At 41.9% G+C, this 24,339-nt stretch overlaps 1 protein-coding gene across 1 annotated transcript in view; it reads left to right on the top strand.

The window, feature by feature from the left end:
- The window catches only part of LOC146000227 (ATP-binding cassette sub-family G member 4), a 101,202-nt gene that overhangs the window by 33,788 nt on the left and 43,075 nt on the right, over positions 1-24,339 (top strand). The window contains exon 2 of the mRNA XM_083137632.1: positions 10,677-10,794. Within this exon, the coding sequence (XP_082993758.1) occupies positions 10,677-10,794 (118 nt within the window). The remainder of the gene's footprint in view (positions 1-10,676; positions 10,795-24,339) is intronic.

The following is a 24,339-nucleotide window of genomic DNA, read 5'->3' as shown; positions in this document are numbered from 1 at the left end:
GCATCTCTTCGATCAATCTTTGTATCGGGAGTGATAATGCAGCCCAAGAGCGAGATTGGAGAAGACCGGTTCTTCCCATTGAGCCATTTTATCTCTCGGTGAATTTAGTTGCCTTGTGTTATTTGTCAGCATAAATGCACCATTCCGGTATCGTACGTGGCAATTGTTTCTAAGTTGGTTCCTTTATATCCTGTAGTTTTCACCACAAAGATAGCTTCTTGTTACATTGATCATTCTTTTCGACGCAAATACAAATGGAATTTCAGTTATAGGGAGACCCAGGGGTGGCCATCTCCCCCTCAAAAGGTAGAACATTCCCTCCGCCCCCTATTATGCCGAATTATGTACTCAAAATATTTTGGTCAGACAAATTTGCAGAATAATATAATGCAGACATATTTAAGCAATATATGTTTACTTTAGGTATTGTTTAAAATATAGACATTTACATGTATATTATATGTTACTTTCACATCGATTGAAATTACATTTTACACAAATTATAATAATTTCTGATGTTGCAAAGTTGTTGCAGCAAACTTATTGATCATTTCCTCATTTTGCACCACTTTTAAAATATCTGACTCGCAGGATGGAACCAAAGCAGATAACAACCCATCAGCCATACACGAACGTAATGTGCTTTTAACGATTCTTTTGACACTCGTTGTGAAGTGGTGTTTTATTTTAACCCCATCGCCGCGATTACCCACAGGTACGTACAAGAACTGTACATAAAAATCAATAAGTCAATCAAACGAAACGACCCCCACACATTTTTGTGTGAAGATGTATGGAACTAGCAGCTAAACCATAAAATCCCCCTAGGGCACCGAGACAGCGCCAAAACCTTGCACGGGGCATGTCTTTATGGCGTTTACTACATAGAAACATGCGGTCATACAGCCAATTGAAGGGCTTAGGTGTAAAACATGGTAAGTGACATTTTGGTAATTTTTAAGTTACAAAGTAAAAAGTGCCATCCTTCAGTTTTCGAGTGAAATTGCCATGTCATACAATTTGCATTGGACTCAGTGAAGCCTTGTGAAATTGGTAAACACAACACGAGAACAATTTATCTACAGTACAGGGTGAGGCAAAAAAATGTTACCACCGAAAGGGAAACATACACATTTAATATACCCCTTCAACCTGTGAACCAGAAATGTGAATACATTTGAGCATTCTGTCTAGCATTGAGTCCATGCCCCTTGAACACATGTCTTGCGGTATAGAGCGTATCACTGTCGAAATTCTTTTGTTTAAGGTCTTGTATGTCCCGCGGTTTTGTTGCGTAAACATGCTCCTTTACCATCCCCCATAACCAGAAATCGCACGGGCTGAGGTCTGGCGATCTTGCCGCCCATGGTAGTGGACCACGCCGACCAATCCATCGTTGACCGAATGTCCTGTCGAGGTAACGACGAACATCCGTGTGATAGTGTGCAGGCGCACCGCACAAGAATGAAGATTGTTTACCACGTAATGAGTTAACATAGCCAAATAGGAGGCGCCAGTGACCGCTGCAGTGTTAAAAAAAATAGGGGCCCACTATTCCCAACTTTGAAACACCACACCATACGTTTATCTTCGGGGAGTCCCGTATGTGTTCCCTCACTACATGTGGATGTTCAGTAGCCCAAATCACACAGTTGTGTTTGTTAAATCGACCACTCACATGAAATGTTACCTCGTCGGAGAAGAAAAACAGCCCAGATGGATCGATCCTTGTCATTTCCACTAACAGTTCTGCCATTTTGACACGAGCGATTTTATCGGCGTCAGTAAGTGCTTGCACAATTGGATGTGATAAGGTTTTAATCCCAAATCATGGTGCATGATTCGTCGAAGAGATCGTTGAGAAATTCCTGTTTCACATTTTAACCGAGAAAGTGACTTTTTCGGGCTTCTTGCACCTTTACGGCGTTGTGCTCACTTCTCACACTTCTGGGTCGTGCACAGTTCCCTTTGTAATTATTTGCCACCGAACCAGTTTGTTCAAATTTTTCATACACTCGCCGAATGGTTAATCTACTTTGTGGAGGGGGGAGGTCTTTGTTATACCACATTCTAAACTTGTTTCTCACTGCTGTGGGTGATTGATACACTTCCATCCATGCTGCGATCTTCCTTCGTTCCTCCCTACCTAATCGTGTGGCCATATTTTATCTGAAAAGAAACAGGAAACACCATATAAGTGGTAACATTATTTTGCCCCACCCTGTATAGCTTCTAATAACCTATTTTCTTAATGAACTTGCCGGACCCTGTGGCCGAGTGGTTAGCACATCGCGCTGCGACGCCAAGGGTCCCGGGTTCGAATCCCGCTCGGGCTTGTTTGTGAATGTCCATCAATTTCATCACTCATCCCCATCTTCGCAAATTACCCAAGAGGCACAAAACGCAAAGTAAAATAAACTAAATCAATGGATCGATCTTAATGAAGACCAAAATGTCACTTACCATGTTTTACACCCGATCCCTTCATATTAGTCCTACCTACCCCTTTTGGGCAAGAAGCGGCAGATTCCCTCTTCCCCTAGGCAGCCTGCACGAAAACAGGATTATCTCAAAATAACCGTTCTGCGTTGTGAGTGGAGGCCGGTTCCTATGGTGACACTACTATACTATATATGTATCCTTACCACTAATTCTAAGTTTTGCTCTGTTTTCTCCGCAGCCATTTTAGACGAATTTTGAATTAATGCTGGTTCCGGGCCCCCCTTGCCCTAAAATTCCCGTCCGTGGCGGAATGGTTAGCGAAGAGCGCTACATCGCAAGGGGTCCTGGGTTCGAATCCCGGACTGGGCATGGGTGTTCTTTGTGAGTGTCCCTTTATGAATTTCATCTCAACGTCGCGATTAGTCAAAAGTCGCAGATAAACAGCTTAATGATGAAAATGAAAGCAATCAAAATCATTAAATCCCCCCTCCCTTCATCTTTCCCCCTATTTTTATTTGTTTTGAGTTTTTAAGTCCACTTTATGCACTTCAGTGATCCACTATGCCATCTGGGAGACTCGGGGGGGGGGGGGTCATGAAACCGTGTCATGGAGAATGAATCATGTGGTGTTGCACCGGCAGGAGATTCTAGGGTGTAGGTATAGAGTTGTGGTCCAACTATAATTCAAATTCATTCCACAATTAACTGCCCAGCACCGACAGTACCTAGCTATCGAAGGTTCCGTCTTCGAGTACCGGCCTGGGCATGGATGTTCATTTGTGAGTCGTCGCGATTAGTCATAGGTGACAGAGATGCGACGTCAAATTAAAAAAAAACAACACAAATGCAATGCCTGTTATAACTACACGTTTGCTGCTTTTCAAGTGTCCATTTGTAGTCACAGGTAACATTTGAATGTAGGAGATTTTTTGAACAACAATCTCTGTAGTGGACATTCTCCCTTTGGGGAGAGGAGGGGGCGCCGGGAGAGAAGAAAAATGGAAACTTTTATATAACGGAGTTGTATAACACACTTTCACTCTTCGGAATGGCGTTTCCGATTTCCCATAATGCACCATCGTCTGACCTACTCAAGTCGAGTCTACCAGCTTCTGAATGACCAACGGGTGATTCCTCGTTCAGAACTGTTTCCTCTGTTCGTTTGGCAGTCTTCAGGCTCGCAAGAGACCCCCCTCCTCGAACACTCTTTCTTGTCAGTTGACGAGCATAGGTATGGCATGGCGTTGAGAGTGATAGATTAATTGAGTTTATTTTACGAAGCTTTTATTTTGCTACGTCTCATTCGTGGGTAAGGTAAGGCCCCACGTTATGTGTGACACTTATGTTACGCCCCTTGTGGGTACGTACTTAAATGTTATTTACCACGGCTACAGATATCTTAATCTCAGGGGGATAGGTTCTTTGTTTGAGAATTCCAAATAAGAAAGCGTTTTATAGCCAAGAGGATATAGTAAAATGCGGATCTATATTCTGAGAACTTGACAAAATACAGAGAAAATATATGTATATGTATAATCGAAAAGGCTTCTTCTTCTTTTAAATGGCTTCTTCTTTTAATATGGAAAAAGCTTCTTCTTTTCTTATGGAAACGGCTTCTTCTTCTTTTAAAAGGCTTCTTCTTCTTTTAAAAGGCTTCTTCTTCTTTTAAAAGGCTTCTTCTTCTTCTAAAAGGCTGCTTCTTCTTTTAATATGGAAAAAGCTTCTTCTTCTTTTATTATGAAAACGGCTTCTTCTTCTTTTAATATGGAAATGGCTTCTTCTTCTTTTACTTTGAATTTCTTCTTCTTTTATTAAAGCGTAATCTTATTTATGTGCTCGCTTTCCCCCCGCTTCTTTGTCAAACAATACAAGCTATACTTGTAGAAAGAGTAGGGTCGACTAAACTGACAATAGCGCCACCTCCTATTTGACAACCAAAGGGGAATAACCAGGATCGCTAATAACGAGCGCTGCCAATGGCCCAGTGCGACTAATAAAAAGCGCAACCGAAAAGTGCTTGGGGGCGTCTAATTTGACACAGCGCCACCGGGGAACGGACAAATGCAAAAGCTGAAGATGTTCTCCTCGTCAGAGAATCAAAAAGAAATTGAGATGAGATACATTTCTGAATTCATTTGCTCACCTAATAACTTTCCTAAACGTTTCGTATGCGGCCATATTCTTAATTCTTTTAAATTACTACATACATCATTCTATTTACTTCTATTATAGTATTTGAACTCTTCTTTTATATATTTCTCAATTTACTATAATATATATCATCCCTCTTCTCCGCTTTAAGTTTTTTATAATTTTCTTCACTCCTCTTTACATAGCGTGCTGCCATCTCTTGTCGATTCCGAGAAACCATTCCTCCTTGCAACATTCATTGTGTCGTGTGAAACTGGCACGTGACAATTTCCACATTTGGCTAATCGCAAAGGTGAGCATCGGTGGTGACGAGATGAATGAAGGAACAACACGAGTACAGACGCCAGACCCTCGTTAGAATGTAGACTAGATCAACACTAGCGTAAAGTGGACTGTAATGTATAAGAGTTTGAATTTAAAGCAGGGTTGTTAAAGGTACATGAATTTTAAATAAATTCAATTCCGGTCCGGGAGAGAAAATCGGCACGCGTAAATGGGTTCTGGACCGTAAATAACCTTTTAATCTGTAAATGGTTTCAATTCAATTTTCCTGCTGTATTTAAATACGGTCCAGTAACCTTTTTTCAGTGAAACAATACGCAACTTGTACCGAATTTAGATTGTGCGAGAGATAAGGTTCCCGTCCTGCAGCAGAACCCAATAGAACCCATTAGAATTTATAGACCTTTAACAACCCTGGTTTAAAGTCCGCTTTATGCACATATAGGATAATCGGACCTGGACCTACAGTTTAAAGTGGAATCGGAACCAGTATGTTCCTCCACCAGGTATCAAACCCGAGACCCTTCGCTTACAAGTCAACAACGTTACCACCACGCGATAAGGGAGGCCCTGTAATACACACGAAATTTCGTTTAAGAATGCTTGACACTATGTTAAGGCACACCAAAGGAGGTGGCTGCCTGATTCCACTCTGAGGACCAACGCCAAATTTTGAATCGCTCCCTCTATGCAGAACCTCCTTGTCTCATCCCTCGTAACATTACCTTTCTTTGCCCAACTAAGGCTCCTGCTGTTTTCAACATTTCGAGTTCTTGTTTCGTTAAGTTTTTTTTTGTTTTTAGACTAGGGTGTAAAGGGCATCGATCTGCTTGCTTCGTAGGCACCCAAAACGCTAACCTCTTTCCCACGTAGTGCTACAACCGGAACTGCATGCTTCAGGCTTTGTCGCCTGGATTCACATCCGATGTGGCCAGGATAATTATCTGTAAGGATGTGCGTGGGGCTGTATTTACAAGTAGGAGTTACTTCTTCGATAAATACTAACTGTAAGTAGCTACTTTTAAAACTAAGTAGCTGTCACTGTAGCAGAGTTACTTTTTTTTTAAGTAGAAGCATCATATCGACAGGTATTTTGCGACACTTAATAGGTAAATTTGATTGTATAACGAAGATATTGGGATATTTTACTCCAATACGAGTAACGGTTTTATGTATGTAAGTCTACAGTATTAAACATCCCAACTTACTTTTAGTATAAGAACCAAAATGTCTCCTTAACACACTTGCTCCGGGACTATTCTGATACATGTACTAAAAAGTATGTTCAAGTGTTTAAATTATGTTGTGGATTTACATACCGGGTGGTATGTAAATTTTCGCCAAAAAATAATAATAATCGAACGGACAGAGTCTACCATATACTCTATTGAAAGGTCCTGACGTGCAGATTCTGAATTTGCAATATCTTTCACTCTAGCTCAATTAGGGGCAGAGCGCCCCTTTGATTTTTTTTTATTGATTTTTTTGGGGGCGAAAATTTAAAATCGCCATATCTCCGTTCCTAATTGAGCTAGGAGAATGGTTGTTAGCTCGTGTGACTCGGAATGAAGTCCTCTTTCCGATTCTACAATACAAAATGGGGGTTTCCATTTAAAATTTCACAGTTGCCCCACCCCCAGGGGGCGGAGGTGGGGAATCAAGTGTGTTATCATTGAATAGCTTTCTTTCACTTACTAAACATGTCTTTTTTCGTTTTCCGATTCGATGTGTATTTCTCACGATATGTGACCGTTCCGGGACTTTTGGACCACCCGGTATATAAGATTGATTAAACAAGTTATTTAGGTAAAATATCCTTATGTATTCGGTATACAGTAATTTACCTATTATTTGTCCACGCCTTATTAAACTTTCAACAGTCTGTAAACTTCTTTTACATCCCCTAGGTTCTAAATATTGTTTATTTCTAGTTTCACATTCAGGCGAACTCAAACCGATGATATAAAAAAAATGTGCACTGTCACTATTACCATCCAAAAGTTGACATACAGACAGAATGTTATTATTTGGAATCATATCTCCAATAAGTCAGTGCTGAATATAGTTGTAGTTGAAAGCAACCTGGAATCTCCACCAAGATTGCTGTATATACCAATTGGTGCAAATGAACTGTTCTGACAAAGGCAAGTGGCTGCCTTGTACGCAAAACTGTCATGTGCTGTTAGAATAAGTATGCTGCATCATTTCGTCACCTCCTTTCTCGTTTTGATTCAATTTGAATTCAATGCGAGGAGCAAAGGGTTCAATAGATGAAGGCTTTGTGTGGTAATTGTCACCTGACGTGTGGAAACCAGGACAGGTGTTACCTCCTGCTTGTTATCGTCGACACTGTCAGTTCATTACAAATAAAGTAGGGATCTGCATCGGCCAATACCGGTGGTATCTACATCAGCAAATGTCCGGTGGAATTTATGTCCCGATACCTGTCGTTACTTTTTCGGAGTTTCGTCTTTTGCGGGGTCAGTTTTCATGGAACGTAATGCAATTTGCAACAGCATTTTGGGAAAAAATGGATTTTGTGTTTGTACAGTCACGGACACTGCTGGGTTGTAACAATCCCATTCAAAGATAATGGTATCGTTACAACCCAGAAGTGTCCGTGACTGTACAACTAACTCACTCTCTAGTCGTCTTAAATCCGAAGGTTTGTGGCTACAGCAACACAAGCTTTCCATCGGTCCTTATCCTGGACAAGTTCAATACAATCTTTTCCACCCTTTCCGATTTCCTTTAGGTTCATCTCAATGTTATCCTTCCATCTTCGTCTTGGCCTCCCCACAGGTCTCTTACCTTCAGGTTTCCCCACAAGAATCCTGTAAACACTACGTCATCATCAGTGTCATCCACTGTATCCAATTTGGCGTTGAAAGTTGGCGGGAATTTTCACAGAGGACGACGGCCAAAGACGCTCACATCCCTTGCTGTTGCATTGCTTCTTTTGCCGCTCGAATAGATTGTGTGCATCGGATTCCTTCAAGATCTCAAACATTTGTGGTGGGAATTGTTCTTATCGAAAGGGTGGAAAGTAGGATTGTTAAAGTTCCAGGAACACATCAATTCCAACGGGTTCTATTGGGTTCCGCAACATTTCATTTCAATACGGACTTGCAGCGGATTTGAATTGATCCGAAAAGAAGGTCTTCTTAATGGTTCAGAACCAATTTACGCTTGCCGCAGAGTCTCGTAGCGAATGTCAGGGAATGCTCTGTAGATATGGCAGTCTAGTGTCCAGCAGAAATAATTGGTATGGATAGAAATCCTTTCCCCAGTAATAACCACCAATCGTATTTGTCGGAAGCGACGTGTCTTTGTTCATATTAACTTCGTTCGTACATCGGACGGAGAATAGTAAAATCGGAAAGTTAATTTTATATGCGGGTCTTCCATCGTGTTCACAGCTTCATGACGTCAGTTGTCTGCAAATGACGTCAACAAGAGGCTAATAGCTGGAAAAGGTTTCAGCGAGAACAACTCTTGACGAAGGCTGTTCGCTTGAGACCAGTTTGCTTTTGCCGAAGAGCAAGTTTTTCTTCCAACGGAAGGTCCCTGCGGCAGTCGCCAACTGGTCGGATTGGCCATTTCTTAATCGCAAGGTGAAATGCGACCGGGCTCGAGAGGGTGCATTGGAAATGTTAATAATGAGAGGCAAAATATCAGTACGCACTAGAAGAACCACTTGAAGTAATGTCTTCCCTTGGGTGGCTGACTGGAAGGGCCTTTAAAGATTTTTTCCTCAAGAGACCTGCGAATTGCTGTCATATAAATAGTATGGAGTAATGTAGGGTCAAGTTGAAAAATGTGTGTACAAATTGTTCACCCTGCGTAAATATTTTTTTGTTTTGTTTTGTTTCTGCGATGTGAGGTTAGCACAACGCGTTACGACGCCAGGGGTCTCAGGTTCCAACCCCGGCGTGGGCATGAGTGTTTTTTGTGAGTGTCTCTTCATCAATTTATCACTCATCTTCGCGATTAGCCAGAAGTGACAGAAAAGCGAAGTAAAATAAACCAAATGAATCAATCGGAAACATTGTGAGGTTACAGTATTCAAGCTAGACCGTCAACAAAACATGGTTAATACTTCAGTACCATCACGGGCGGATTAATCAACTTAAGCTCCCCCCAATTCAAGATTTATCGTTGGATAAATTCGTCTCCTTGTGTCATCGGGATGTAGGTGGTGACCTTCTCGGAAACTCACTCAAATGCCAACCTCTGTTCAACGTCTTACACCCTGTAAACGGCATTTGTGTGGGGGGGAAAAGGGACATTGTGGGGTTGTGCGCTGTCAAGTGCAGAATGCTTCAGCTTTTGACCTACTATCGGATTAAAAATTATAGATACTCGAGTTTAGCAATTAAAAATTAACCAGTAGACCTACAAAAATACGAGTTACATCAAAATTTAGCTTATTCAGTTCTGCGTTAATCTATGCCAAACAATTTTTTTTCGAGTTGGCCTTATTTTTGTCGTCTTGAGAACAAAAAAAAAAAGGTCCGGTTTTTTTGAGTTTTGCAAACGATTGCTCATTTTGAAATTCTATAAATAAAAAAACGGGTTGCTCGATCGTGATGAAATTTTGATATGGTGCAGTCAGGAAGGTTTTAAGCATAAATCTTAATTTTCAGATTTTTGAAATTTGTCAAAAAATCGTTATCAATTTTGCGAGACAACTTTTTCTTAGTATCGGGTAGTCCTACAAATACAATATTAGTCTTGTTTGGAAGCTCTTCGAATCTGTTTCTAAAATCTATTATCACTGTCAATTCACATTGCGAAACCGATTTTATACAGATTTTTATTCAGTGGAGTAAAGCTGTACACGGAAGGTGGCAACACCGCTAGCAATGACAGCCTGCAGTTCCCACGGTTTAGCGGATACCACTGTGTGCCGTGTTGCCATGTTCTTATTTATGAAGTAAATTTTGTTATCTGTATGTTAATTCATTATACCATGATAGGAGAAACCAATTACCAATACAGTACAATGGAGATAACAAACTTTTCCCCCTAGGCCCTATGTCAAGAGTTTTGGAAGGCAGTGGTATTATTTTTCTTTAGAATAATAATATATATAGCACCACTATTTCAAGCTGCAGAGTCGCTCACCATGTGGTTTGGAGGAATCTTGTTTGTCTGATCGGATAACAAATACTTTTCTTCTGAAACCAAGGGCAGTATATTAATTTGTTGTCATTATCATAGACCAAGTACCGTGCGTCCATTTCGATCTGCAGCCGAGAGATCGGGAGAAGCGTGGCGGGCGGCACTGACGGAGATGCCGACATTTGCGGCCTGAAATGCCCGCTTATTTTTATGGACATATGCAGACATTTATATAAATATTGCAAAACGAGCACTAACCTGTGTTATAAGAGTATGGTTTTAATTTTAGTAGCTTAGTGACTGTATGTACCGATGATTTTGACACGCCCACCTCTTGTGAAACACGGCGTAGAGGTTTGTTTGGAGAACGTTCTAACGCTGCACCAATATCATCGAGTTTTGCTTCGGTTAGAATCCGTCGTTTTTTGCTTAGGTGTTTTAGAATTTAACGATACAGTTTCTCGTAATTTAAGGACAAGATGTCTAAGATGTCTAAGCTGCAGTGTCGCTCACCATGTGGTTTGGAGGAATCTTGTTTGTCTGATCGGATAACAAATACTTTTCTTCTGAAACCAAGGTCAGTATATTAATTTGTTGTCATTATCATAGACCAAGTATAATTCAGCACACCAATAAGACTAATAAAATTAGAACTAATACGTTTCTCTGTATTGCAGATGTGAAGACCATCCTGAAAAGCGTGAACGGGAGGTTCAGGTCGGGGGAACTCACGGCCATCATGGGGCCCTCCGGCGCTGGGAAGTCCACCCTTCTCAACATCCTCACAGGATACAGGTAAGAGAAGATTTTCTTGTTGTATTAACCAGATTGCACACGTGCCAAAGGTGTGGTCCTGAACGGCGTTCAGTGTAGCATGGATGTGTGCAAAATTTTTAATCTCGCCTCGTTTTCTCAAGCTTATGCAGTGAAATACGAATATGTGGATATTCCAAAAGACTACAGATCTGCCCGGATAATGCACACATTCGGATATCCGTACCATAGACCCAACTGGTTTCTGGACGTAATATCAAGGAAATGATTTTGGCAAAACATCCCAGTCGAAGTAGCAAAGCGATTAACCTATCAAGGAGACGGTCTTCGCTATTTGCTACAGTAGTGGCGGTGAGAATGTCCCTAATTAGTTACTCTTGAAGTTAGTGGAAGACTTAATTGGTATAATAGGGGAGGAATGCAACTTCCGGCGCTGAAGTTGCCGGTCTTTAAGTAAAACAGCTCCGTCGACCCTGAGATTTTTTCCTTCATTGTTTGGTAACCCGATCCTCCGTACACAATCGCATCCAAGACTCCCATCACTCGAAGGCTCCTCTGACCTTTCCTGTGTCCTTGCCGTGTCCTGATCGCGGAGAGGAAAGTCCTGCTTTACGGAGCGAGGATTAACCTGTAAGAGTCTTACGTTCAGGATGCAGCATTTCCTTCATTATATATGCTAGGAGACGTGTGCTGTTTCCCAGGCCGCACAGTCGGACTGAGGAAGTTCGTGCAGATGTATATTTTGAGTAAAAATTAGTGGGTGGTTCGACACATATGGCGATTTTGCGCCCTTCGTGTATATCTAAAATTCTTACCTTGTGCAGGTCCCTTTACAGTCTTGATGCACTATTCTTGTTTATGTAATACTGTTCGCGAGCTTGCGGAAAAGCCGTATGGAGGTGGGGTACGTAATTGTTGATTAGTTACAATAAACAGCACCAGTAATGGTGGTGTATACTGTGATAATGACTTTGTGTGTTGTGGGAATGCAGTATTCTCGGAGAAGACATGTACACTATATAGTAACAATTATGATTTCATTTTGAAGTTTTTATTTAATAGTGCCAAGGTAGATGTAATGCAAAATAATATACTCGTAATTGCATACCTGTGATGGACTTGTCATCGGTGTCCACATAAGTGATTTCAAATATCTGCTCCAATCTCATTTCTTCCTAAAACATGACCTAAATCAATTCCGAGTCAGTCTCACGTTCTGAAACGAAGAGGCAAAATTCATATAGGAAATGGACAACAATTAAGCTACAGACAATGTGCCTGCAATTATACCAAATCCTAAAAGCTTCCTCGCCGACAGTGGAAGAGACCAGCGGTATAACTCGTTTCAGCATGATGGAATCTGCCCCGATGACCGAGCGCGTTAAGTGGTCGTGTTTTCGATCTCGGCCCCTGCTCACTGCCTGTGCTTGAGTGTTCCTTCCGACCAAAGCGACACGGAGATTTCACACCTAAGCGGCAAACAAGCTACACTGGCCTCTTCAGTCTAAAGCAAAACATTCACTGCGCATGCGCGAACAGCGAGGCCCAGTCCCACGACACCCAAACGACTAGCGCTTTTTTGTTGTTGTCCTAAACCATTTTGGAAAACCTTAAAGAACAAATCCAGTAAATAGCCGGCCTCCGTGGCGGGGTGGTTGGCACAGCGCTCTACGACGCCACCGATCTCAGGTTCGAATCCCGGCCTGGGCATTAGTGTCCCTTCATCACTCATCCTCGTCGTCACGGTTAGCCAAAAGTTGCCGAAAAACGACACTAAATGGTAAGGGACCTGTAGGAAAGCCAAGACGAAGATGGATGGATGTAACGTTGAGATGGACCTAAAGGAAATCGGGTTTAGGAAAGCGAGAGAGCTCAAAAATAAAATAGTCCCATATTGATACGATTTTCAGAAAGAATGTTGTCTCTCGGCCATTCTTGACATTTTCCACCCAAGGTCCAGAAACTGATTATTCAATATTCGAACCGGGAACTCCGTGAGTATAAGGACTATTTGCTAAACGTGGCATCTGATGTAGCGGTTATCTCCAACAACAGCCTACTGGGAACATCTCCATTGCCGTTGAAAGACGTGGAAATCCGCAAGGCAGTGATCGAATTTCTTTTCCTTTCAAGAATAATAATCCCGAGCAACCTTGGCTGAAACGGAAACTACCTTGGAGGCGCTTTCCTCCTTGAGTTGCAGCCGGGACGTTTGTAGAAGCCGCCTGCCCTCGGACCTAGCTCAGTAGAGGTTAAGTGGCCTGGCGACCTCTCCCCACTTTCCTTGCACGTTGCCGAAAAGTGTCTCTGCCAGGAAAAGTGAAGAAGTGTAATTTTTCTTTTCCCTATTTCATTGTTTCCCCTCCTTTCGGAGGCGGACTCTGTCTGATCTCGGATGTGCAGTGATCACAACTATTTTTATCTGCGGATGGACATGCAAGGTCATAAATTAGCTTAAAGGATTGATGGGAAAGTAAGGTGCATGCGAACTTCACCTGTAGGGGCGCTGGTGTCTGTTAGGTGCGGGAATTACCTAATCAACGTTCTCGGACTACAAAGAAAATCGCATAATGAGTAAAGAAATTTACATTTAACCATTTATTGATTAAGTGATTTACTTTACTTCGCTTTTCTGTCACTCTGGCTAACTGCAAAGATGACGATAAATAATGATATGATGGAATTGGTGAAGGGACTCTCGCAAAGAACACCCATCCCCAGCCTAGGATTCGAATCCAGGACACCTGGCCTCGAAGCGCGCTGTGATAACCAACACTTAGAAGCAGCTAAAGAAGGAAAAAGTGAAATCTTCATTTTAAAATCTTATTTTTAGAATATTCCATGTCTGTTAAAGGCATAGCCTGAATCAAGAACTACAGAAGCTCGATCCAGTCACCAGGACCTAACTAACTTCAGTTGCTATTATTATTCTGGGGGTAACTTTGGGGGACAATCCCCGCCCTTTAGCTGTCGCGATCAGCATCACGCTTCTGTCACCGTACCCTTCCCCTCCTTAACTGGGAAACCAAGTTAACAAGACAAAAAGTCGATGGAAGAACGTGTTCATCCCCAATCGAAAATCGAACCCAGGCCGTCCACGTTCAGGCGCCTTATCACTGAACGAGAGACCTGATGCGTTCGAGAAGTCCCACAACCCGTTTACAAGATAAGTTCAACAAGTTCTCTCCTGTGCTCCCATGCCCCCCGGGCGTCTCCGCTCCTTGCATACGAAATCGTGCTTTTCAGCCAAAACACACAACCGACATTGGATATTAGCCTCGTGACGTAATCGCCATTGCACCATTCTCTGCAGAGAGTCCTTCACACAAAGTGCACGGCTGTTCGGCTTCTCTCGACTGGTTTATGGTTTACTCCGTAGCTCACGGCTGGTTTTCTCTCTCAATGGCCACTTGCACAAGGCACGTGACGCGTTCTTATTAGGACAATATTCAGCAAAGCCGATATAGTCTTGAGTGTGAGGTCTGTCTTGTTTTGTCTGAGTGTGTGTCTGCAATGTCATTTTAAGTCCACGGCATATTATTCTCCAACGTGCCGATTTTACATTCCTCAAATTCTTAACCTTTCCAACGATTTATTTATCCATGTTGGGAGATGACAACAGTGTTTCAGTAAATGTTTTTACCTTTTGAGAAGAGCGAGGAAGGTTTTTTGTAGTGTGTCCTTACCTTTTTATGATGTTGTATTTTGCAGGTCCCTTTACAACACTGCACGTTGAACCAGGGCTTCTTTGAACCCCAATTTTAACTTTAAGTTCAGGGTTTTAGGTAATTTGCCCTCATATACTTAAAAGGGTTGCAAATTGGCCATACGTGTCGACGCACACCCGCCTCCCCGATGGCCTTGTAATCAAGGGGTCCCGGGTTCGATACCCGGTGGAGGCACATAGTGGTTCGCATCCCACTTTAAACTGTATGTCCAGTCCCGATTAGCCTTAATGTGCATAAAGTGGACTTCAAACACGAACTCAACAACAGCAAATGTCGACGCACTCAAAAATTTTAATCATCATGATGTATGTATGTGTGTGTGTTTAAAGGGGATACGAGGGTGATCTTTTGTAAAGACACTCAAATGACAACCTCTCTTCCACCGTGGACTGCAATTTGCAGACTATCGAGGCTCTGGCGTTTGGACTCGCAGCCAGGATAATCCCCTGTGGATTGCCCATATGTTTGTCCCTTCATCCATCTTGCTCGTCGCCGCCTTGTAATCAAGGGGTCCCGAGTTCGATACCCTGCGAAGGCACATAATGGTTCAGATCCCACTTTAAATTATAGGTCCAGTCCCGATTAGCAAATCTGTGCATAAAGTGGACTTAAGAAACTCGACTCATCCATTTCATCATCATTCATCATCATCGCGATAAACCAAAAGTGTTAGAAATGCGAAGTAAAATAAACGGATCTATCTAATAACTAAACCTCAACACATCAAGATACTCCCGAATGCTGGAAGAACAGTTTGTAACTAGTCTAATTGTTTCATAATTTAGAATATAGATGTTCTTCCTAAACACGAGAAATTCTTGAAACAAAAAATCGTGAAACATGTTTTAAGCATTTCACCCTGATCTCTTTTCGAATCCCGTATCCAAGATTAACGCGTTCGTCGAAACAATTGCCTAAACGAACTCACAAATGGAGCGGTGAGAAGAAAAAGGGGTTTTGTGTCGGAATGGAGATTGTCGAAAGGATTATGTAAGGCTCGCCGTTCTCATTACGTAAAGGATGATTGCCGCTCTCTTAGCGTGTTTGAGTGCTATTAACGTTTTGAGTGTGATTGCGGCCGAGACTCAGCTTGCGAAAGGTTTGCGCGTTCCAAAAAGAATCGAGGAATGAACCGAGTCTTCTTCCAATTCTTGAGGATCGCACGCACAAAAAGAGCAATATTAATAGAGATATCGAGTTGGGTTGGTTCACATCCCCGCCTGTCGTCGGCCCCGGCTGGTACACCTGTCTGCCTGTTGCTTTAGGTGTCGATTTTGGAAAGTTAATTTTTACGTATTTCTCTTTTCTCTCCAGCTTTCTCCCACCCTCGCGAAGATGAGAGTGGAATTGGTGAAACGACAATCGCAAACATTGACAGGAAACGAGCTCCTCGCACGTTACGGCATACTATCGCTGAGCCCGTGGCGTAGCGTTTCTTCCGAATTCCAGGAACAGGCAGGAACGGTTACCTGACCGAGCAGCGTTTCGTCCGAGGGCTACCGTCGTAATAGCGTTTAATGAAGCCAGTGATGCCAAAAGCAGGGAAATTTCCCTCGGCACAGGGAAATTTGAGGGTGAAAATGGAAAAGGGAAATTTAATGAAAAATAGCTAAAAAACAGGGAAATTTAATGAAAAATAGCTAAAAAACAGGGAAATTTAAACTCACATTTTCGTTTCATTCTTTTAAATAGTTCGAAAATATGTTTTTTCAGCGTGTACTTTTTCCAAATGAATAGTTAGCAACAGTAACACTTTTCAGTAAGCTTTCTTTCTCCCTGTTATAGATGACCTTGACCGGTCAGTCTTGTATTTGTCGCGTTTCCTAGAAAGGCCTCAAGGCACGAGCCGCGCTGCACCTGGAAAGTATTTGAGACGCGATTTTCAACTTCTTTCCTTGTTCCATCCATCATTTCAGAACGTGTCTTAGTGGCTGTGTGTGTGACTTTGTGTGTCCTGTGTCGTTGCAAGGAGAATGGAAGAGGTGACTGACAGGAAGCTACCTGCAACTCCCAAAAAGGTTGGAAAACGTCGTGGTGATATATCTGCGGATGAAAAGATATCTGGGAAACATGTGAAAAAAATTCATATTGAGTGGCTGCCCATTACTTCACACTTTTATGATTTTGATAAATATTTAATAATAATAATAATAATAGTTTGTTCCTCAGGCAAAACAGGAGTCAAAAGAAAAATATTAACGGCAGGCCCCTAGCTAAGCTTTGACAATGGGTGGGTTTCAAAGTCCTCCTAGTTTAAGTTATAGAGAGAGGTTCATATTATTACATAATATACATTATACTAAATTAAACTATAATTAGAAACTATCTCACGAAAATTTCCCCCCAAATCATTGCGCCGCAGACGATTTTTTTTATTTCGGAATATTTTCAATACATTAGTGTTTTATTTTAAAATTCAAATGTTTTGATAATTAATTATATTATGAAAATATGATCAGTTTCTAGTATTTTATTCAATGGGGGGTTTGAACCCACTAAACCCCCTTATATACGGTCCTGATTAACAGTTATAGTAAGTAATACAAAGATACAGTTTCAGATGTGTTTTGAAAATCGAGGGAAATTTAGGTCGAAAAAGGGAAATTTTACACTGGTAAAAGGGAAATCCTGCATTCGGAGATTGGCAACACTGAATGAAGCTTTAAAACCTATTGTTGATTGCTTAGGTTTTCAGTGCGAGAAGGTCCATCTCTATAAAAGTAGAGGTGGGCCTGCCGTATAGCCTCGCACTCGGCATGCACGACAGTGGGTCATAAGTGACCCATGGGCCCGCAAGGATAATCCATGGATATTTTAAGTTATTTTTAGAATGTTTAAAATGCTTAACAGCTCCATGGAATTGCCGCACTCGGCAGAGTCTAGCGGCACTTGAACGAAACTACGCGATGTTACCTTCCGTTCAGAACCGCTGGACTGTAATCCGATGAGTACTTTCAACAGCATACTGGTTTGTAATAATACGTATATTCTTTTTGAATCACGGTGTACTTTAAAGATAGCTTCAAATAGGCGAATGTAGGCAACCTTTTTTTGTCAGGGAGCAACGCAAAAACTGCAGGCGTAACATTTGTCTCTTCTCTAGTGTTTCCTAAATCTACGACACTCCTTAAATGTTCCATCCAAGAAAATATTTTTTTGTTGTTTTAATATTTCTTTCCCTCTGCAACTTGCAAATATTAATAACCTCTCACCATCCCAGTCGTCAGCTAGTAAGAAAGCGTTGCCATCTTACATGACTAAAATTTCTGGATCCAAGCTCGGACGAAACGCAACTCATCAAACCGTCGCGGACGAACTGTAGCATTTTTCTACGAATTTCGCTTTCGGGCGAAACACTACTGAACCGCTGAGCCGATGTATCGGTTGGATTTTATTTACCGATATGTGCCGAGACTTTTGGTCCGCAAAAATGCTGCATGACAGTTTTGCAGACTAATTATCCTTGAAGTTATGCAAAATTCCAATTTTCTTTTGTTTCTACCAATACCATGTGAAAAACTATATTTTGTGATTACCTAAGAGGTATTTTTATATTGATGCGTTTTTTTGAATTTATAAAAGGAATACTGGTAAATGGATGCTTATTATTGTAGTGGGATACCAGTAAATCCTTATAAAGGGTGGGCCATATTGATGGGACACATTTCAAATGCATATGTGGAGCATGTAGGAAGCAACATTTATTACCATATATATGGAAAACACTGCCAAAGGACGGGAGTTTTGCACTGTGTTCAGTGTTTGAAGATTACATCCCTGAGATGTACACCACCTTGACGAGAACATTCTTTGGCTCCTAACAGTCATGTTCAGCATAGTTTTGCGCAGGGTTTCGGCTGGGATGGCCGCTATCTCCCTTCGGATGTTGTCCTTCAGTTCATTGATGGTAGTGGGCCTTGTGGTTGTACACCTTGTCCTTTAGGTAAACCCACAGGAAGTAGTCCGGTGGAGTTAGATCCGGGGATCTGGATGGCCAATGGACATCCCCGAATCTCGAGATGAGCCGACCCGGGAAGTGTCGTCGAAGGATTTTCATTGACACTACTGCTGTATGACTAGTGGCACCATCCTGCTGCAACCACATGTCCCTTAGGCCAAGCAGTCTCATTTCAGATATGAAGAATGTTCATAGCGTCGTGTTGTACCGCTCAGCGGTGACTGTGACGGTGCTCGTCAAGCTAGTGTCCATCTCAGGGATGTTATCTTCAAACACTGAACACAGTGCGAAACTCCCGTCCTTTGGCAATGTTTTCCATATATTTGATAATAAATGTTGCTTCCTACATGCTCCACATATGCATTTGAAATGTGTCCCATCAATATGGCCCACCCTTTATTTGACGAATACACATGATTATATACGCACACTAACAAATACAACTAGATTGTGTTTCCGGAACACACCCCCACGTGTTGTTTGAATGGTTCACTGAAGCCGAATGAGACTGTCTTGAGGCAGTGTTGCCAACTGTACACGCTGCAGGTCCCACTAAGTACACTGATTAATGATTAAAACCTTAACAGACCCCTTACACCCCTCTGGAAATTTGAGTCGCGGCTTGAAATGAACATACATTTCCACACCTCCCCTTCACTTCTCCCAGTCATCCACATTTTTCACGACATCCGACTCACTTTCTGTTGTATACCTGCGTTGAGACACACTGACACGTGGATTCAGGAGGCGCCCCCACGAGAAAAGTAATTTTACAGTATATAATGTGCGTATTTCAGTATAAAGACAAAAACTTGCCCTATCCAGTATGTATAAAAGCATTCAGTGCGCATGCGCGACCAACAGATGGAGGCGACACGATTCAGTGCCCTGTCTGAACGACACGCAAGAGACATGTGCAGCTTGTTACTTCGGTTCGAAAGATTGCATTTGTTTTTGGAGGTTCGTTTTCAAGTGACACGTGGGGCCTGTCCGATGGCGCAGTGGTAGCCTCGTCGCCTTGTAATCAAGCGGTCCCGGGTTCGATTCCCGGTGGAGGCACATACTGATTTGGATCCCACTTTAGACTGTAGGTCCAGTCCCGATTAGCGTATCTATGCATAAAGTGGACTTAAAATACCAAATCAATCAAGTGACACTTGTCGCTTAGGCGTGAAAGCTCCCTAAATATAGTAAGAGTACCAGTGTCAACGATTTGCCAGCTATAGCAGAGGTAAGGTCCTCGGAGACAGTAGCGTGCGTGCAAGGGAGTCTATTTCGCACGTAAAAGTTCATGGGAGTCTCTTAATTAAGAATGTCCCTGCGGGTGAACAAAAACATGGCGTCGCCTTCCCGTTTACATAACCCGTGGGATATTTCTGACCTTGTGGAAACAAGTTTTGTGGAAACTTCCAGCCTAGTAACACCCGGCGAATCTTGTAAACTCTGGTTCGTATTTCTTTGTACCACTCTCTGGTCTTCACATGCCCGATGCGTACTGGCCCGGTATTTGGACCCCTTACTAACGGAAAGCCGGCCTCTGTGGCGAAGTGGTTATCATACCGCGCTACGACTCCAGTGGTCCCGGGTTCGAATCCCGGCTTGAACATGGGTGTTCTGTGTGAGTGTCCCCTTCATCATATCATCACTCACGTTCGCGGTTAGCCAAAAGTGACAGAAATGCTAAGTAAGATAAACGAAAATCAAACAGATTTAATGTAGATTTAAATCAAAGAAAAACTGGTGAATGACTTTCAGTATAGCAACATCCAGTAAATGTGGGTCTTCAGCGCTATGCTTTTTTGCCAATATTAAATTACCAATATGCATTATTTGCACTATTCTTATGCAAATTTTGTTAATGACGATAACTGTTGTAAATTTAATGGCAACACTGTTACGTCTTGTTTCCATGTTAATAAAACATTGAAATGCTGACCAATGCAAAATTTTATTGTATAAAAAATATATACTAAAAACATAACATTCACAATAAATAATAAAGATAGAGTTTATTGTGAATCGTCTGAAGAACACCCTGTTAGAGGGTGGAAACGTTACGATTTTAGTAGCTATATACAGGGTGTCTCATAAGTAATAGCGCAAACTGACACAGGTGAAAGTAGACGATAATAGAAGCAAAAAAGTCTCAGTAAACATGGGTCTGCAAACGAGCCGTTTTCGAGATAATCGCAAATGTGTGGTTACAAGCCGCCACTGACTTCATTGTTTGTAAACGTCGTCCTAGTTGGTAAAATGCTAAGTGTCAATGTCAAAATGGAAGTTACTACACAGCACAACTGACGTGACTCCCACAGTGCGATTAGATTGTGTACTGTTTGTGTCCATCCTGTTTGATTACAACGCCACCTCTCGGAATTGTTCTGTTTGTAAACAAAGAGCAAACCTCGGAACGCGCAAGGAGTAAAGCACTCTGTGTTTACAAAATGCAATCAGTGACGGCTTCTAACCACACATTCGCACACACATTATTAGCATTCCAACTAGGACGACGTTTACAGACAATGAAGTCAGTGGCGGCTTGTAACCACACATTCGCGATTATCTCCAAAACTGCTCGTTTGCAGACCCATCTTTACTGAGACTTTTTTTGCTTCTATTATCCTGTACTTTCACCTGTGGCAGTTTGCGCTATTACTTTTGAGACACCCTGTATTTTTAAACAATAAATTTGGCCTTGGCCAGCATTTTAATGTTTTATGTAAATTTAAGTATTTCGGACATAACACGCTTGTCATCGCACATGTCCCCAAGCTTGGAGGGTCCTATATCTAGGAATAGATGAGTGATGAAATGGAAGAAGGGACGATCACAAGCACTAATGTACAGCACACAACAAGCCCCACTGGCTGCGAGCAGTGTTGCCACATGAAGGGAATTTCCCTTTTGCAGGGAAATTCGGACCGAAATTTTAGCCAAAAGGGAAAAAGGAATTTCGATTAAAAATACTACAATTTCAGGGAAATTTTAAGACATCTGATAACATTATTACAGTTTATGTTAAGTTCCAGTTTCGTATTCACATTTTCATTTTTCTGTTCTTTTTTCTGCTACCTTGAATATAGCCTGTATCTACTTATATTTCTGTTAAGTACATCGCTTTTTTGCACCCTCTGATAATAGTAACGATGAGGATTAACGATTAAATGGCTTCCTTACCAGGATCCAAACCTGGGACATCTGATCAGGAAGCGATGAAAGTGGCATGTATGTGAAAAATTGTAACATTTTTTAGTGACATGGACCAACGGAAATACTACTACTACTGCTTCCACCACCACTAATAATAATAATAATTACAGCTACTGCTACTACCACTACTAATACTTATTATTATTATTGTATGATTTCTGATTTGCTTAGGTGAAGGGAAAAATTGGTCCAAAAGGGAAATTTTGCCTTTGGAAAGGGAAATTGTGCCCTCATACTGTGGCAACACTGGCTGCGAGTCCAAACGCCAGAGCCTCGCTAGTCTGCTAGTCCAGGATGTACTCTGTGGTGACATTTGGATTCTTCACAGAGAGGATCACCCCTTCCACCCTTCGGGTTTGATTCCCAGTGAGATTTGTATAGCTCGATCGCACTGTGCCTTTAGATTAGCCAGTCTGTGAGTAAGTGGACTTCCAAGAAGCCTTTGACACTGTTCGGCAGTGTCGCACCGTGCCAGAAACTGCTTACACTCATCCGTCAGCCCCATTAAGGATTTTTGCATGGAGGCAACTTTTTAACTTGACGCCAATGAAAATGTATTTTTCTGCAATTTGGTGGCCGTGGATCGACTGGAAAGGCTAATTGATTACGCAAGGCGCGTGTCTTTTGTTTTTTTCCTTGTCCTCTCGGCCTTGGACGTTGGCCGCAGGCATTGTTGCGTTGCGTAACAATCTATAGGTGGCGCAATGTGTACCTGAGGATGTAAGGTCTTGTAGATGATAGCCGGGCCCATTGTTGCCAGCTGTAAACGTGGATTCGCCGCGGTGTTCCACTGAATGAGTCCGTGCCTTTGGAATTATTGATTGATTTGTTGTATTAAGTCCACTTCATGCACATGAAGGCTAACCGGGACTGGACCTACAGTTTAAAGTGGGATCCGAACCACTTTGCCATGTGCCTCCACCGGGTTTCGAACCCGGTACCCCTTGATTACAAGGCGACGACTATTTTGGAATTATTGAAGCAGCCAAGGGTGGGAGAACGGAGTCCGAAAGTGGATTTTCACCCCTCCACTGATTGATTTATTTTTCCTTTGCTTTTCTTCCAGTTTTGGCTAAGCGCGTAGATTGGTATGAAAAGTGACGAGATGAAATTGATGAAAGGGACAGTTCCAAACACACACATACAGGTCAAGCCTCACAGATTATACTGACTGGGGTCCCAGACGCCACAACCTCGTCAGAATGCAGTCCAGGATGTGGAAGTGGAGTTAACACTAGAGTTGCTATCATAGGCGTAGCTAGACTTTTATATTTGGGTGTGCACAAAGAAAAGAATGAGGTCTTGTACCTTTTTAATAGCATATTTTGCAACACAATCACTTGGCTCTTTAACTGCACTGATGTTTGTAAAGGAATATAAATTCATCAAATGACAGTGTTGAAAATTTCTGAATATATGTAGTAGACACAAGTCAAATTGCATAGAAATTACAGACACACACAAAGTGTTCATAAATCTTACAAACAAATACATCAAAATACACGTCATCTATAACAAGAGACGTCTGTCAAAAGGTACAATGTTCTTAAACTCATCAATAACTTCATTTACATCAATAGACTAAGCTTTTTCCTGTTCCACAAATAGCAAGAGCAGGCTTCCAATCTATCCTGCTTCCGAGTTGCTCTTAATTTAGTTGTAACTTTGGTAAGCTTGGAGAAAGCTCTCTCTCACACGTGCAGCTTGTGACAGGCATAGAAGAAAAGCGCTGTAGTACAGAGTAGAATGCAGTAAATATCTTTCATCAGCGATAATGCACACGTTTGTAACAAGTAATGACATTTTCAACTTCTTACAAACTGCCGCTTATTTTCTCTCTTATTGAAATATCTGTCTTTAATTCTCTTTGATAAAGCAGCCTAGGCACACCCGGCACACCCCGTAGCTGCTACTATGGTGGCTATTGAAAAGGTCATCGCTTACACCCATAATTTTATATCAGCGTTTATATGTATATAATAACTTCATGCCTTAGCATGCTTATGGCAAGATTTAGCATAGCTTCAGAATGTAAATTTGATATTAATCTGCGTGTTAGTGAAGAAATAATTTGTATGGTCTTGGACGTCGTTTCTTCAGTCAACTCAGATTTCAAAGACCGTTTTATGTACTTAATACTAAAGTTTGGACACCAAACCTTTGAGGTTCATTCAATCAGTTCCGCAACCGCTACAAAAATTCACGAAGATAGTTTGCAGCTACAATAAAATGTTTGGAAGGAAAGTTTCCGGTAGGGTAATTTTTCCTCCCCAAACTCGCGGGCCTATGGGTAGTGGTCAACCTCGCTTCCCCGTACCACACCCCACTAACGGCTTCTTTCAGGCCTACGAAGCTCTGGCGCCTCGATCCACAGCCAGGATAATCCTCTGTGGAGTTGTGTTGTCCTGTGTCTGTCCTTGTGTGTGCTGAGTGCCTCTTTACAGCCTCAGCTTTTAACTAGATTAGGAGTTTTTAGTCGTCAGAGACATTATAGTTTTAGTTCTTTGTAAGTAATGAATGAAAGGTTTTTTAAAAAATTAGGAAGTTTTTAACATATAGTTGACGCGCTAGCTTCGTTAACGACCGGCTGGCTTTGGAGTCGAGGGAGCTCGTTCACCAGCTACAACAATCACATTCAACGCACAGTGTTGCCACCAGAGGCGTCTGGCA

This window comes from Lepisma saccharinum, chromosome 16, assembly GCF_977018435.1.
Source record: "Lepisma saccharinum chromosome 16, izLepSacc3.1, whole genome shotgun sequence".
In the NCBI taxonomy this organism is placed as follows: Eukaryota; Metazoa; Arthropoda; class Insecta; order Zygentoma; family Lepismatidae; genus Lepisma; species Lepisma saccharinum.
This window is presented reverse-complemented; position numbering and strand designations above follow the sequence as displayed.